This window comes from Oryzias latipes, chromosome 2, assembly GCF_053564925.1.
Source record: "Oryzias latipes strain Hd-rR chromosome 2, Olatipes_Hd-rR_3.1".
Lineage (NCBI taxonomy): Eukaryota > Metazoa > Chordata > Actinopteri > Beloniformes > Adrianichthyidae > Oryzias > Oryzias latipes.
The window spans coordinates 33,728,007-33,745,531 of record NC_136238.1 but is presented as its reverse complement, the minus strand read 5'-3'; the positions used below and the strand labels follow the sequence as shown (position 1 = coordinate 33,745,531).

General features: G+C 43.6%; 2 protein-coding genes across 2 annotated transcripts in view; both read left to right on the top strand.

Moving 5' to 3' along the window:
- Nucleotides 1–15,763, top strand: part of LOC144986688 (NLR family CARD domain-containing protein 3-like) — a 520,304-nt gene extending 504,541 nt beyond the window's left edge. The window contains exons 10-12 of the mRNA XM_078934468.1: nucleotides 1,365–1,538; nucleotides 12,389–12,565; nucleotides 13,605–15,763. Of these exons, the coding sequence (XP_078790594.1) occupies nucleotides 1,365–1,538; nucleotides 12,389–12,565; nucleotides 13,605–13,713 (460 nt within the window). The 3' untranslated portion in view covers nucleotides 13,714–15,763. The remainder of the gene's footprint in view (nucleotides 1–1,364; nucleotides 1,539–12,388; nucleotides 12,566–13,604) is intronic.
- Nucleotides 1–17,525, top strand: part of LOC144987317 (uncharacterized) — a 406,167-nt gene that overhangs the window by 367,131 nt on the left and 21,511 nt on the right. The gene's annotated exons all lie outside the window — the stretch shown is intronic.

The window sequence follows — 17,525 nt, the reverse complement described above, 5'->3', positions numbered from 1 at the left end:
AATTTAAACAAACTAACATTAAGTTAAATAATCTCTGAATACTAGCTAGTCTGACAATAAGCCTGTCCAAAGAGGAATGTTTTCAGTCTAGCTTTGAATGTAGAAACTGAGTCTGCCTCTCTTACACACACATTTCAGCACACACAGGTTTCAGCACACACACATTTCAGCACACACAGGTTTCAGCACACACACATTTCAGCACACACAGGTTTCAGCACACACACATTTCAGCACACACAGGTTTCAGCACACACACATTTCAGCACACACAGGTTTCAGCACACACACATTTCAGCACACAAACATTTCAGCACACACACATTTCAGCACACACAAGTTTCAACACACACACATTTCAGCACACACACATTACAGCACACGCAGATTTCAGCACACACACATTTCAGCACACACACATTACAGCACACACACATTACAGCACACACACATTTCAGCACACACACGTTTCAGCATACACACATACACACTCATTGTGGAAAAAATCAGTGGGAGAACAACTGAGTTTTTTTCTCATCGTCTTCTTCTACTCCTCTGCTGAAGTCAGACATTAGGCACAGCGCCTAGTAGGGCGCCCCCTACAGTTTGGAGAAAGCTTAAGTGAAGTGCGCCTTATAGTCATGAAAAAAAAGTACCTGACATGTTTTGATGGACGTCTTCCATCTTCGTCATAGTCGAGGAGGACTCGGATCTTGACTCTGACTAATGAAGCTTAGCATTAAAGCTAACTTGTAAACCTACACAGGTTCTTGTTCCTCCATTGAAACAGTCACGTTAGCCTCTTTCTACCAAGAAGACCTTCTGGAAAGTTCTGCCTGAAGGTTGGTGCTGCTGTGGTTCTGTTCATGATGGGAGACGTGGACCTGAGGAGGAAACTGGATTCAAAGTTCTGCAACAGAACAGGAAGATGAACTGTTGTTGTTTACAGCTTCAGAGCTGAAAACATGAAAATATTATTTTGGAACTGAAAACAGAAAACTCTCAGAAAACTGGATCAGAACCAACAATGAAAAACTGTCAACATTCAACCATCATTGTCATCATCATCATCATGGTCAGAGCGACAGCTGTCAGTCTCTGGGATCCAGATGTTGTACTACAACTTTGGGGTTCAGACCTCAGATCACTGACAGACTGAGAGCAGCATGAAGCTCCATGGAGCTCCACCTTCTCTCCTCCAGCTGCAGATGAAAGAAAGATGAAGGTCTGAGAGAGACTGATGAGGAGGACTAGTTCATGATGAAGATGAAGCTCTGGTGAAGAGAGAAATGTACAACTGGAACTTCATCACAGCCTGAATTCATCAGAAGATCATCTGTTTCTATCTTTGTTTCTCTTCACAGACTTCCAGGATGTGGACTCTCAGAGACTCACTGGGAAGTTGTGGCCTCAGCTCTGAAGTCCAACCCGTCCCACCTGACAGAACTGGACCTAAGCAGCAACAGCCTGGAGGATTCATCCATGGAGGTTTTGTGTTCTGGACTGGAGAGTCCAAACTGCAGACTGCAGACTCTGAGGTCAGAACATTGAAGCTGCTGGTTGGTTCATTTCTACATTTGTAGTTCTTCACTGAAGCTGAAAGGTTTGGATTCAAAGATTTTCTGGATTTTCCACAAATTGAACATCTTTGATTCTTTGAAGAGTCTGCAGTGGAAGAAAACAGCTGCTTAGATTTTCTGTAGAACAAAGATGTTTCCATGGCAACAAACATTCAGCTGTTGAAACATTTGACAGATTTCTGAGTTTGAAAAGTCAGAAAACAAACCAGAACTCAAACTATTGACAGACTTGTCATCTTGATCAAACCTGCCTGAAAGCTGACCGAGGTCAAAGTTCAAATCAGACGCAGCAGAGCATGTGAGCGTGTACGCACACACACACACACACACACGCATACACACACACACACACACACACACACACACACAGACACAAGTGTGAGTCAGATTAGAGAGGAAAATCATTGAAAGAAGGAGAGTTTTGGTGCAGAAATGAGAGAATTGAGTAAACCTGCAGAGGCAGATCTGTAGCTGCATATCAGTTTAATGTCAGACAATCTTTTCAAGGACCAGAGTCTACCAGGTTCAACTTGAAGTTAGAAGATTAACAATATTTGATAAAGGATTAAATAGTTTATAGTCAGCACGCTGCACCACAGCAACACTTCTCTCAGAGATCAGTGGTCCAGAGTGTCAGAATCTCTCTGTCTTCTGTTCTCTGCAATGGTTAACTAGACTCCTTCTGAGGGTGTTCCTCTGTGTGGATCAGTTTCCATGGGAACCAGAGTCTGGGAGTCAGAAACTGGACTTTAATGTTGAAATTAAACATTTATTGTTCATTTAGATATGACATTTGGATTTAAACAGATGATTTTCATTTGTCATTGTCACTGGTACAGAACATTGGAAAAACTGATCTTTGGTCGGAGCTTCATTTACTGGGAACATCTGAATATTTATTAATTGTATTTATAATATTTATATTTAAATATTTATGTATTTAATATTTTTTCCTCTAAATATTGACGGGTCTAATATCACAGATATTGTTACTGATATTTTTCTCTTGAAATGTTTGATTGTAGAATAATCTTCAAAATACAAATATATTTGTTAATTAAGTGTATGAACCACATCCTGATCATTGACTTGCTGCATCTGTGAATGCGCTGAAGAAGAGGAGGGTGGTGTGTTCGCCCACTGAGCAGAAGCAGGAAATACAGAGGAGAAAAAAAAGCAAATTGCATTTTGCAAAATGTGAGATATAATTATATGAGATAAGAGCTGTTTTGTTCATGACCAACGTATAACGCGTAACCTTTCTGTTTTAAGAAATGTTTTCCTTTCAGGTTTGAGGGAGGTAGGCACCGAGTAGAAGCAAATGACTCAAAGACTGCAAGCTAGAATAAATGTTTCTTTTATTCCCCGCTCTAAATACAGTCAAACATCATAACACAGGAGTTTAAGCCATGCAGTTTCAACAGAAAAGATTCATCTGCCCCTAACGTGACACACGGACTGGAGAGCCAACAGTCCAGATAGAGTGGCTTGAAGAAAAAAACTCCGGCTGGGGGTTCGCATGCAACCCCCAGCAGACTCTAAATAAAGTTAGGCTTCCCCATCTTTTATATTCTTTGATGCAAAGGTTAGCGTGAGGAAAAGGAGGGCCGGTCCCTTCCCGCAGGCTCACCCTGCAGTACACTCATCCTATATCATCATAAACATGTCAGAATATCTTCTACAGAGCACTCCTTTTACGGGTCAGTAACGGGATAAAAGTCTAAACATTGTCAGGATATGCTCTACAGAGCACTCCTTTTACGGGTCAGTAACGGGATAAAAGTCTAAACATTGTCAGGATATGCTCTACAGAGCACTCCCTCAACAGGATTTGTTGTTTCTCTTTCGGCTTTTCCCATCAGGGGTCGCCACAGCGAAGGAGTCGCATGGTAAACTTGGCAAAACTTTATATTAAGCATTCCTTTTGGGGGTCAGTCATAGAAACACCATAAACATATCAGGATATTCTTATAAGATTTTACATAAGAATTCCTTTTTTGGTGGTCAGCCACAGAACATTATAAAACACATCCTCAGTGCAGTGCAGAATTCCCCCCTCCCCCCCTACATTGCATTATCCATCTCACTTTCCTTCTCCTGTAGCCAAAGATAAAAAGGACTGTTTTTAACTTTTAAAGCAGAAGTGTACATATCCTAAATTAGTATATATAGTCTTTTCCTAAATGAAAAAATGTGCATGGCAAGCCTTCATTTTATCATCTCAGGATACACTGGTATGTGGCAGTGTTGCACATGGAAACTTATAAGGACAGGTTTGTTTCCTGCCCCAAAAGTATTTAATCACCAAGAAAATTCAAGACATTTCTCTCAGAATTCTTCATACATTTTATCCAGAAAAACACTTTTTTACCAAATTGAAAAAGATCTGGACATAAACTGTTCATTTTGTCCTTCCTCGGCAGAAACTGAGCCTCTTTTCTCTTTCACTCCAACATTTTGGAAAGATTTGACTCATTTTATGACAACCATCAATGTGACTAGAAATTATTCTATGAACATATTATTTATGGATATTTTACACAAGGTAGATTTAATGCATAGAACATTTATGTAGTTAAATCAATAATAATTATGGTTAAATATGTCATTCATAAGTGTAAAAATGCTAACAAAAAATAGTTTTTTATGTTTTTCAGAAAGAAATAATTCTGTATGTAAATAGTATTAAATACTGCACTAACAAAAAAGCTGTTAGAACAGTGGAAAATATTGATTTAGAAATCTGAGGTTATGAAAAAAGCCATAGAATTATAATAATATTCAACACGATAAAAAATGAATATTTTAAAATGCTGTTTTAAAATAAAGAAGAGGTTTTTAAAGCAAAATAAAATATATTTAATATAATAATATAATTTAAAATTTGTGTGCAAGTTTTTCAATATTTCATGATGCTTTTATATATTTATGAGAGATTTATTGGTTGATTGCACAAGGTCATATTTATTTATTTAATTTTGAACAGTTAGTTTGTAGAGACAGAAGGACACGTCTGGATCAGAAAATGAGCTGGGATTGGTGAGTGGAGGAACTGCGGGTGAATAGCTGTTTTCTGGATGGGAGTCGGACTGGAGGCTGTGGAGCTAACGTGCATCACGCTGGTCACATGAAAGCGGAGTCGTCGTCTTTCTGTTCTCTCTGGATCTGACTGGATTATTGCAACAAACTCCATGTTTTCCCAGAGCAACAACAGGCCTGCAAGGCTTTTTCTTGGCTTTAAGGTGGCAGTACCGCGACTAAACTGGACTGTGTGTGTGAGCGCGTGCATGAGAAAAGCTCTGAAACGGTTCAATGTTCAATGTTCTACGGTTTGGATTTCTGTGCTTTCCTTGGTTCAATTTCAATTCAATTCAATTCAATTTTATTTGTATAGCCCAAAATCACAACAACAGTCGTCTCGATGGGCTTCAAAGTAAAACATGAACTCAAAAGGATCACGAATACAAAGAGTTCAATAGGAAAATACTAAAATGAACTAACAAACTGACTAAGCTATACTGGCATCCCTGCCCTTAGACCCCCCTTTGCGGTAAGGAAAAACTCCCAAAAAAAACGGATTCTGGAAAAACCTCAGGGGTGCCCACATGAAGGAGGGATCCTCCCCCAGGACGGACAGGCGATTTACCAGAACTCTTAGAGAAGAATTAACTTATCTAACCCTACAACTACACATTTAAAGTCCAGCAGACGAGCTTCATCCAGCCGTTGTTGGGGGGACAGTCAGGGGCGCGAGTCGTGCCTGAGACAGGAACCACAGCCAGGTGTGGGAGCAGGAGCAGAGACGAGGTACTCGGTCAGGTACAGAGCAGAGACGAGCCAGAGACGAGGTACTCGGTCAGGTACAGAGCAGAGATGAGCCAGAGGCAGGATCCACAGCCAGGTGTAGGAGCAGGAGCAAAGGCGAGGTAAACGGTCAGGAACAGGAGCATGGATGAGCCAACTGGAGTCTGGAAGCACTCCCACTCCCCAGGAGGGGAGAGGAAAAGAGGGACAATACATGAATCGCACTGCACCAAACAGAGACATGGAGAACTAAATGATGAATAATGATCAAGAATAGAAAAGAGAGGAAGGGTAGAAGTAGAAGAGAAAAGAGGACAGAACCCCAGAGCACCATAGTTACCCCAGCTTCAACTTCTAGCAGCCTTTTAAAAGAAATAGTTAAGTTTAATTTAAACAACTTAACATTAAGTTAAATAATCTCTGAATACTAACTAGTCTGACAATAAGCCTGTCCAAAGAGGAATGTTTTCAGTCTAACTTTGAATGTAGAAACTGAATCGGCCTCTCTTACATGAGCTGGGAGTTTATTCCATAAGACAGGGGCTTGGTGGCTAAACGCTCTACCTCCAACCGTACTTTTACTAATTCTAGGAACCACAAGCAGTCCTGCATTTTGCGAGCGAAGTGTTCTGATTGGGTGGTAAGGGACTATGAGGTCCTTAATATAGGACGGGGCCATTCCATGTAAGGCCTTATAGGTTAACAGGAGGATCTTGAACTTGATTCTAGTATCAACTGGGAGCCAATGGAGTGAAACTAACACAGGAGTGATGTGATCTCTTCTGCTAGTTCCTGCTAAGAATCTAGCAGCTGCATTCTGAACAAGCTGGAAACTTCTTAAGGAACTCTTAGGACATGCTGCTAACAAGGAGTTACAGTAATCCAGCCTCGACGTAACAAATGCATGGATGAGTTTTTCAGCATCACTCTTAGTAAGTACATTTCTGATCTTAGCAATATTCCGCAGGTGAAAAAAGGCAGTTCTGCACGCCTGAGATATGTGAGCCTTAAATGATAACTCCTGGTCAAATAAAACCCCAAGGTTTCTAACTGTGGAATTAGGGGCTATGCTTATGCCATCTAGTGAGACTATCTGAGCAGACAGAGCATCTCTGAGGTTTTTAGGACCTGGTATAATGACCTCAGTTTTTTCTGGGTTCAAGAGGAGGTAATTAATTGTCATCCAGGTCTTGATGTCTCTGATACAGGCATTCAGTTTTTCTATATCGTCATTCTGGTCAGATGTCATGGATAAATACAACTGCGTATCGTCGGCATAACAATGAAAATTAATACTGTGTTTCCTGATTATGTTTCCTAGGGGTAGCATATAAAGCATAAACAGGATGGGTCCTAAGACTGAGCCCTGTGGGACTCCATAGTTGACTCGAGTGCACTGAGAGGACTGTCCATTTAAATTAACGAACTGATACCTATCGGACAGATAGGATTTAAACCACTGGAGAGCAGATCCTCTGATCCCTATGTCCTGCTCTAATCTATGGAGTAAAATACTGTGGTCGATAGTGTCAAAGGCTGCACTGAGGTTTAACAGGACCAGAATAGAAAGTAGTCCTTTTCTGAGGCCAATAACAAGTCATTAGAGACTCTAACTAGTGCAGTTTTCGTGCTGTGGTGAGGTCTAAACCCCGACTGAAAGTCTTCAAAGTGGCTGTTGTCCTGTAGGTGGCAGTAAAGCTGCTTAACTACAACTCTTTCTAGGATTTTAGAAATAAAGGGCAGGTTCGATATCGGTCTATAGTTGGCCAAGATGCTAGGATCCAAACTGGGCTTTTTCAGAAGAGGTTTAACAACTGCATATTTAAAAGACTGTGGCACGTAACCCGTTTCCAGAGAGGTATGTATCATTGTTAATATGGGATCATTAATTAGGGGAAAAGTTTCTTTAAAAAGTCTAGTGGGAATTGGGTCTAACAGACACGTTGAGGATTTGGAGGACGTAATAATTAATGTTATTTCCGCTTGATCCACAGCAGTGAAGCAGTCTAATGTTACAGAGGTTTCTATGGATGCCTCCATTTCTACCGCTTCAGCCTGCTCTGGGCTGATAGTAGGAATAACTTGATTTAACTTATGTCTAATATTTGAGATTTTACTATCAAAAAATGTAAGAAAATCATCAGAGCTGAGAGAAACAGGAACATGTGGTTCTACTGAGCTCTGACTGCGAAATAATTTAGCAATAGTGCTAAAAAGAAATCTTGGATTATTTCCATTCTCTGATTTTAAGGTTGAATAGTACTGGCTTCTAGCTCTACGCAGAGCTTTTTTATAATTTAATAGGCTAAGTTTCCAGGTATTCAGAGACTGCTCTGAACCGGAGCGGCGCCATTCTCTTTCCAACTTACGGGTTTCTTGTTTAAGAGAACGAGTTTCAGCGTTAAACCACGGTGCTACTCGGTTTTGTCTAACGAACTTAGGTTTCAGGGGGGCAACAACATGGAGTGTACTCCCGAGGGCTTGTAAGGCATCATTAACAAAGTGGTCATTTATACTAGGACTGATGCTATGGGAGCTGGACTCAGAGTATTTTCTCAGAATATCACTAAGTACTGGCTGAACTGTGTGTTTAAACTCAGACACAGAACGGTCAGTTAAGGTTCTTCTAAGCTGTTTCTTATTCACTGGGGCAGCAGGATGTTCTAATATAAACTGGAAGGTAATCAGAAAGTGATCAGAAATGATGGGGTTAAGAGGAAGGACACTCAGCTAGCTGATCTCTATACCATGGGTTAGAACAAGATCCAGGGTGTGCTTATGACAGTGAGTGGGTTCATTCACACTTTGGGTGAAACCAACATCATCTAATAAAGCTGCAGAAGCATTTCCTAGACAGTCACTGGGGTCATCAACATGAATGTTAAAATCCCCTATTATTATAGTTTGATCAGAATCTAAGACAATAGTCGTTAGGAAGTCGGAAAACTCAGTTAAAAATTCTGAATATGGGCCAGGGGGGGGGGTAAATAATTATGAAAAAAACAGGTTTTCGAGTTTTCCTGTTTGGGTGATTTATAGACAATATGATGCTTTCAAAGGAGTTATAAACATTTTTAACTTTAGGGCTGAGAAGTAAGCTAGACTGTGATATTACTGCCAAACCACCTCCTTTCCCTGAAATCCTGGATTTCTGATAGTTAGCATAAGTGGGGGGGGGGGGGGTTGCTTCATTCAATCTAACATAGTCATCCTGTTTGAGCCAACTTTCTGTTAAGGCTAGAAGACTAAGGTTGTTATCAGTGATTAACTCATTGACTAAGAGGGACTTGGAGGAAATGGATCGAATGTTTAATAAACCACATTTAATGACATCATAATTCTACTTGTGAGAACTGCTTTCTGTCACTGTAAGGTTTCTATGACGCGCTCCTTTCACTTGTATTTCAGCACATAAGCTAAAGTTAGGACCTGCTTGACTTTCCCTGCATGGGTTTTGCACCGGCACTAACCCTAAGGGAGGCTCAGAGGAGCGTTTTACACTGCTGCTCTGCGCCCGGGTCTCGTCTCTGGGTTGTCAGGTTGACAGACTAAGACTAGCAGAAATTTTTCTAGAAAGAAGAGCGGCACCGTCCCGGGTGGGATGGATGCCGTCTCTCCGCATGAGACCGGACTTCCCCCAAAACGCGCTCCAGTTATCCACAAAACCAACGCCGTTTTCTGGGCACCATCTAGAAAGCCAGCAGTTAAATGGTGAAAAGCGGCAGGGGACCAGAGAAAATTACAGTCTCGGACATTGTCTTAGCCAGTTTACACACCGAAGCTACGTTTAACTTAACCACCTCTGATTGTCTCCGTTGGGCATCATTACCGCCTGCTTGAATCACGACTCGACGGAACCTGGACTTATTCAGAGCTAACATCCTAAGGTTCCCCTCTATGTCACCAACTCTGGCCCCCGGATAACACCTGACTGTAGCCGCTGGGAGCTCCACGTATCTAACTTCAGAAGAGCCAATAACCAGAGTTGAGGGTTCAGCTTGTGTGTCGCTGAGGGGGGAGAACCAATTATTAACGTGAAGTCTCGGGTGCTCTAAGTTTTTGCGTTTAGCACTATGTTTCCTCCCAACCGGTGCAAACCCCTGTGTGTCTCCCGGCTGTTGGGAGGGCGCTGGGGTGCTGACTAAGTTAGCCCTGGTAGCGCTAACTTAGTTAGAAACTAAAGGTTTCTTGTGGGCCCCCCTTCTCTCTTGGGTGCCCCCCTCCTGGGCGGGGGCGGCTGGCCCATGTCTTGCACCTTTCTGGACCATCTGTGGCCCTGGTGGGTGGCTGCCTGGAGCGCGTAGCGGGTCTCCCTTGGGGGTCCTGGCTCGTACCTGGGGTTGGGGCGGGGGGATGCCCGGACCACCTGGGTGGTGATGGGGTGCTCGTCTGGGGCTGTGGGCACCCTTCTCGGGTGGGGCCCGGCGTTGGGCCCTCCTGGCGCTGCAGGGGGGCTGCTCTCCTGGTTGGGCTGGGGCGGCGCTCTCTTTCCCCCCATGCCTCCCTGCTCTCTGGCTCTGGGGGCCTCGTGGCGGCCCTGCTGGCCCTGGCCTGGGTGGCGGGCGTGGGCGCCCGGATGGCGGTTGTTCTCTGCCTGCTGCCGTGTGGCGTTGGGGGGCTTCTGGCTGCCGCGGCTGCTGCGGCGGGGGTCTGGGTGTGGGGGTGGCTGGTTGCTCCCCCTCCTTCTTCCCACATTCCATCATCCATTTTAGAAGAACATAAACACTCAACTGAGCACAGGTGTTAGCTCACCTTTGCACTAAAAAATTGCGTGAATGAATGAAAAATCTCGCACTAGTTGGCATAAGTATGCATGTGTGAACACTATCTGTAATGTGTATGTTGCAGGGGCCAAGAAAGGGAAAACTACCACAAAGCAGGTTACGAAGATTTATTAATACAAAAACCCCGTCATGAGTAGAATAAAAATGTTGACCGTATCAATGACACCACAGGAGCATGCAGACCAAAAAAACCACAGTTCATGCACAACAATAAAAAATAAAAACATGCAACGTAACTGTGATACACAGCACTCGGTCGGATACGGCACCCACCAAAATAACATGCGGGGTGAAACCTGAGGGAAGTGACTAAAAAAAATGACAAACAGAACAGAGGGTAAATAGTCCGCTCCTGCACTTGATTAGTCAATCACGCTGGGACAGCTCCGTCAGGAGCGGACAAACAAAGTACAAAACATAAACTTAAACAGGACAGCAGGGCACAGTATTCCAACACAGGTGCGTCGCAAAACCTCACGCCCAGTCTTTAAAACCCCCAGAAAAGCAGGATCTACCTCTGCCGTGATCCGCACTCTTTGCTCGAGCCAACTCATGCTGCTCTCTGAGCTAACCGGCTTTCTCACAGGAAGCTAGCGCCATAGCAACCACACGTCAACTTCCTTTTTAAACCCCCTGAACAATGGGTATAGAGACACCTACAGGTGACTCCCGTTACATGTAAATGTTGACATGTGGTCATTTTTTGCAGCTAACAGGTGTGTTTATAACATTTGAGTGTGTGTGTGGACAGGCCCCGCCCCTTTGAGATTTGTATTCTATCTGTACCTTACCGTAATGATAAACACCCAGTAGTTTGTTGCTTTATGCTGCTTCATGGTTTTACCCCTCTCCCCCCTCCTATGGTCACCCTCCTATCCCCCTCTTTCCAACATCCCTCTCTCTTCATCCCGTCTTTCCTTTTCCGTCCGGTCCAACACGAAAGAAGTTCAACAATAATTAAAATGAATAAAGTCTGGCCTCGATTACAAAAAGGGGTTTATTCAGACATACCTCTGGTTTGTCAGAAGATTCATAACCCCTGTTGTAAAAGTAAAATATGTCCAACACAAGAGGCCTTCAGCTCTCATCTGTCTGCCCAGCTGTTGGACAGGACAAGTAAAAAAAAAAGAAACTAAAGGTGGTAATATGTGGGAAACTTTGATGGAGACATTTATTTGTCATTTGGATGGAAACCAGTGTTTTCTTAAGTTTAGATAGAGACTAAAAGGAGACATTTATGTTTTAGGAGAACTGCTGTCATTTATTTGATTCATTTTTACTAAATTGGAGGCTTTTATAGTTTAGGTTGGGGAATTATTCACATTTTTGTTCCAAAAAAGAAATATTTAAATGTATTTTTTTTCATAATAATAATAATTCCCTTTATTTCAGACTCATGCGGTCCATAAAAGAAGACAAATCCAGACATGCAGGTTTTTATCTTCTGAACTCAGTGGATTCATAATCAGTGACACGGTCCTCCGTCCTCACGGTCCTCCCTAACAAGGAGTTAGGGAGTAGGACGGGAATTTGGACACAGCCTGTGTCTCTTTATTTTAGGGCAGCAAAGGCTCAGGTGGAAGAGCAGATCGTCCAGGTTCGATCCCTGCTCTCCCCAGCCAGCTGTCTTTGTGTCCTTGGGCAAGACACTTCACTTGTGACATTTCTCTCTGCCTCCAGTGTGGCTCCACTGGTGTGTGACTGTGTATGAATGATCCCGGTGATGGTCAGAGGGGCCGTAGGCGTGAACTGGGAGCCACGCCTCTGTCAGTATGCCCCAGGGCAGCTGTGGCTACAACAGTAGTTACCATCACCAAGTATGAATGAGTAATGGACAAATTGGGAGCACTTTGAGCAACAAGAAAAAGCACAGATAAATCTAGTCCATTATTATTATTTATTTATTTGTTGAAATCTGACATTTTTTAAATCAAAGCTTTAAGTCTATTGGAAAGTAAATATGTAGTCCTAAATAATTCCTGATGATCAATGACATTTCAATTCCTCGTCTGTTTTAACTTCATTTCAAGTCATTTCTGATCTATTGCATTTTTATTCATGATCATGTTTTTGGGTCCAAATCCAAAAGAAACGAGCAAACAGTGAAAATGTCATCTGTCAGTCTGTCATCAGGGCGGGTCCCACCTGACTGAATGGACCAAGTTCCTGGACCTCCAGCTGCATCACTGCTCCTGAACACACTTTTCTGTCTGATTGCAGGTTGAAGAACTGCTGTTTGTCAGAGATCAGCTGTGAAGTTCTGGTCTCAGCTCTGAAGAAAAACCCGTCTAATCTGACAGAACTGGACCTGAGTGAGAACAAGAACCTGCAGGATTCAGGAGTTCTTCATCTGTGTGGTTTTCTGGAGAGTCCAGACTGCAGATTGCAGACTCTGAGGTCAGACTCCATGTTTCAGTTGTGTTCAGATCAATATGATGACAAAGTTGTGTTGACCCACAGTGAGCAGAAATGTCCAGATTCTGATCTACAGCAGCATCTTCCTGCAGCTGCTTGTTCTCTTCAAAGATCTGCAGAAGAACTTCTTCTTTTCTTCCTGCAGCTGCTTGTTTCAAAGCTGTCTGCTGACATTTGTGCTCCACAAAGTTCTGCTTGCAGCCATCAGCTCTTCTTTGTGTCTTTGCTCCAACAGACTCTTTTAAAGCGCGTGCAGAAGAAGCAGCTGTGCACGCTCACATGCACTCTGAGTCCTGCTGCTGTGTTTCAGCAGATGCAGCTGAGAGTCCAGCGGCTGATGTTTGTGAGCAGACAGTGACAGAGTCATGCTGCAGCTGGATGCTGCTCTGACAGACACATCCTCCACAAACATCCTCACCTTTTCATCCACAAACATCCTCACATCATCCATCAAAGCTCCCAGCAGCTTCTGACTCTTCATTCAGAGCTGAAGTCATGGATCAGGGATCAATGTCCAACATTTGCTGCTGACTCTTCCTCATCACTTCTTTCTTCTCTCTGCTTTGATCTGTTGGAGCTGAAAGTCTCTGCTTGAAGGGCTGCAGCAGAGAAGGACTGGAAGATCATCTCCTGAAAACTGGGAGGAAGACTTTCCAGCATCCTGCTGCTGGAATTCTCCCATGATTCAGTGCTGTTTGGAGAATAGCTGAGCAGAAAGAGGAAGTGGACTTTTTCTGCTGTTGCTGCAGAAACATCAGTTGGTTTGGATGCAGCCACAGGCTGATGTTTGACTTTCACACATCTGGACTTCTTTCCTGAAGCAGCTGCATGTTGTCCTGAATGTTCCTGAATGTTCTTCTTCTCTGCTTCTGCTGGACTCTTCTGATCTGCTGCTGTTGCTTCACATCTTTGGACTTTTTCTAAACTTTCTGATCTTCTTCAGCTCTGAACTCTTTAGAAGAAGTGAAGGATGAAAAACAGGAACTTTGTCTTTAAACTCAACTCTTTGTTCTGGATTCAGGTTGAGGAACTGCAGATTGACAAAGACCAGCTGTGCTGCTCTGGTCTCAGCTCTGAAGTCCAACCCGTCCCACCTGAAGGAACTGGACTTGAGCTTGAACAAGCTTTAGTCTTCAGATGTTCAGCAGCTCCAGGATCTGGTGGAGAGTCCAAACTCCAAACTGCAGACTCTGAGGTCAGTAGAGGGTTGGAGTCAGTCCAGCTGCTTCCAGATGTTTGCTCTTAAAGTTAGTCTGAGAGCAAAGATGCAGAGTTTCCTGTGAAGCTGCAGCTTCTCAGTGAAGCTCTGAGGAGAATGATGACAGGCTTCAGGACAACAGTCAGCCAATCAGAGCAGCAGAAGCTCCAACAGGTGAAGATGACAGGAAGCTGCTGCTCTGAACAGGACTGAAGCTCCTGCTGCTCTTTCTGCTGCTGTGCTGCATCACTGACTGACAGACCAGGATCAGGAGACACTCCTTCATCTCTGTCTCTCTACTTTCTCTCTGCAGCTGGAAGAATGAAGACTGGTGGGACTGATGCTCCTCCTGGAGGAGCAACAGCAGCAGCTGGTCTACAGAGATGTTCTGACTCCTGCAGCGCTCAGCTGCAGGAGTGTTGACTTGGTCTCAGCCACAGACTGCTGACATGTTAGCTGATGTTTCAGCTGAGTCAGCTCTTCTTTCCAAGCTGATGTTTCCTGCAGAGATTCCTGCAGGAGTTCCTCCTGCTCCTTCTTTCCCAGAGTTCCTGCAACCAGACGGAGTCTTTGTGCTTTGGAGCTGCTTCTCTTGGATGAAGCGCTTGGTTAGCTCACTTTGATCTCTTTCATGTGGGACTTTGTCTTGAAGCGGATCAAACTGAAGGTGGGACTCCCAAAGCAAACGTTCTGGGATGTTTGCTTCAGCTCTGTGCTTCTGTTCTCTGGTTGCTTCTTTGCTTTGGTTGCAGAGACTTGGAGCTTTCTCTCCATGCAGATCAGCAGCTTCTTTGGAGGCAGAGGCAGCTGTGTGGGAAGTCTCTGCAGGTCCAGAATCTTCTGATGGATCAGCAGCTGCTGCAGGTTCCTCTGGGTGGAAACACATTTCTGCCAAACACAACATCTGTTTGTCTTTGTTTGGATGGAAAACGGAGGAAAAAAACTTCTTTGGAGAGAAATCTGCTTTGTTTCTTGTTGCAATGAGGTTGTTGAACAAATGTGGTCACTTTCACAGCTTCACTTCAAATGACTTCCAATAGACAGAAATTATACATTTTCAGTTTAGTAAAAGAAGTTTGTTAAACATTTTTTATGTTTTTTCTGTAATTCTAGGTCTGATGTCTTCATACATGATGGCTAAAAGAACAAAAACCAAACCAAATCAGTCAGGTCTGTAGTTTGAACTTGGATTAGAAATGAGAAGGGCGACACCCTCTGGCTGTATCCAGAACTGCATCTTCTGGTCAGAAAAGTGTTGAAAAACTTCAATTGTGTCTCTAAAATGTCTGCAGCTTTTTTGTCTGAAGACATGAATAAAGTCTGGATTTGATCCTTAATGAATCTTCATATTTCTTTGTCCTTCAGTCTTTCTTTCAGTCTCAAACACACTGGTTCATTTGATCCTAATGAGAACATGTGTGAGGCTCCAACATGGCTGCCTTCACTGCAGCTTCCTCTTCACAGCATGTGTTTGTGGATCAACACACAAAAAACAACAGGTGCAGGTGAGGAAGTGTTGCTGTTGTTGCCTTTGCCTGCTTCCAGCCTACAGGCACAGTTCTGGTAGTTTCAGTCTCCATGTGTTCTCGTCCCTCAGAAGATCAGATTTCAGAGGATGGGCTTGGAGAGAAAAGTGGAGTTGTGCTACTGCTTGTTTGGGAAACTCTGAAATCTGAAGCCAACTAGAGAATTTCTGCTCATATCTGTCTCCACCTGCTGGTGGTGACATCATGGTTTGATGGAGGAGAAGTTGTTGCTGTTTTCTGATCCTCCTGGTCAGGCTGGAAACAGCCTGGAGATGTTGTTCATCCATCACAGGGTTTGGTCCAAAGCTCCAGTGCAGCCTCTCACCTCCTCCACCTTCCTCTTTGAGGGAGGCAGCAGAAGCTCCTCCTCTTCTTCAGCTGGATGATGCTGTCCTCCACCTGCAGCTGGACCTGGATGTTCTCACAGACCATGTGGCCTCGTGGATCAGAAGGTTGAGGGTTCAAATCCCTTCATGGTTGAAGTCAGAGGGCGGAGCTTCATCAGGATGAAGGTGCTGCTTGGATTCTGCTTTGATGTCCGTCTGTTCTCAGTCCCTTCATGGCTGCTGCTCAGAGCTGTTTCTGGATGTTTCTGGAGAATTCATGTCTTTACTGATCCAAATGTGGGATTTCTGTTTTTCTTTGGACTTTTCTTTATTTAAGGCTTTTAGCTTTTGGAACTTTCTTTGTTTCTATGCTTTAACTTCCAAACGGGTTTATCTAAGACAATCTGATTGTTTTTCATTTGACTTTCTAGGAACTTTCTGTTTCATCTTTGAGGATTTGGACTTTTGAAAGACTTTTAGCTGCAGTTTCATCCTTTGAACCAGATTGATCTGAATCTAGAGTCAAAGATTCTAAGGAAATCATGGATTCACAGACATTTGATTGAATTTCTGTCTGGATCAGAAACCAACAGCAGACATTTCAAGCCGTCATCTGTTCCTAATGTTCATTCCCCGCCATCATTGAAATCTTTTGGAATAGTCCCTAAAGCCAGCGATCGGGCCGCTTTGGAGCATGAACTCATCACTCGGTGTCACGGTGGCAGAGAGATGACAGATCCCAAATCTGAGGCTGAAATGATCACGTCCTACCAGCTACACTCTGGATTTGGGAGCAAAAACCTTTGAAGATGTTGGAGCATTGTTGGAGAATAGACTGACAACATTTGTTTGGAAGAAAGATTGACCTTTGACCCCTCCCTCATGTGTTCCACATCCAGCTGCAGACACACCACTACAGCTCACATTCCACTTCTGATCCAGCAGTTAGAACCAGAGCCTGCATTTGCAGCAGGTTCCAACCCACTGACCACTGATCCACACAGGGGGACGTCCTAAGGGGCGGAGTCAGCCACTGGAGAGAGCAAAAAGGAGAAATGGGGGTCACTCTGGGCCTCTCTGTGTCTGGACCTTCAGAGGGACAGTGGTTTGGTCCAGAACACGGATGCTAAACTAGCTCTCTGGAAACTTGAACTTGTTGAATGGGAAACTTCCTGAAATCTTCTTCATCTGTTGACTTGTTCTTTCTTCATCTGAATGAGCTCAGTCCTCTCCCAAATCCAACTCCATCTATCTTCAGTGCTTTGGACTGAGTTGGAGCAGAACTAGAGCTTTCTCCAGATGTCCTCGTACTTTTAGATCAGTGTCTTCCAATATTTGGAGCCCAGGTTCACTTCTTTCCCTGACAGAAATCCCAAAAGGCCTACCAGCCACCAAATAGTCAGAAACCAGAGAAACTTGGTGGTCTGCATTGATGAGAAACCAGTCCCTCCAGGATGACACATGGCTTTTTGGAATCATTTCACACACAAACAAACGGGAAGTTGTGCTTGTTTCTCTAAGAAAATGCAATCAAATGTGTGATAATGGTCAATGTAAATGTTTGGATAAAGGCTGTAGGGGATTCAGGGATTGTGGAGCGGTTGTTGTTTCCTTCTGGGTTAAAGTGCAGTTTTGTGTAACCTCCCAAAGAGGAGAAACCCAAAAAAGAAAGGAAAAGCAAAGAGACAGGTGGAAGCCATCATGAGATTCCTTTCAAACAGGAAGTTCTTTGTCTTTCATGCACTAGTTTCATTTAGCTCTAGTTGTTGAACATTCTAGAAACTCCTAAAAACATTTTCTGTCCACTTTGAAACCATATGGGGCTGACTTGGCCTTGCTCGCTGGGATACGGCCAACATCCAGAAATCTACCAACAGACATTTTTAGCTCTA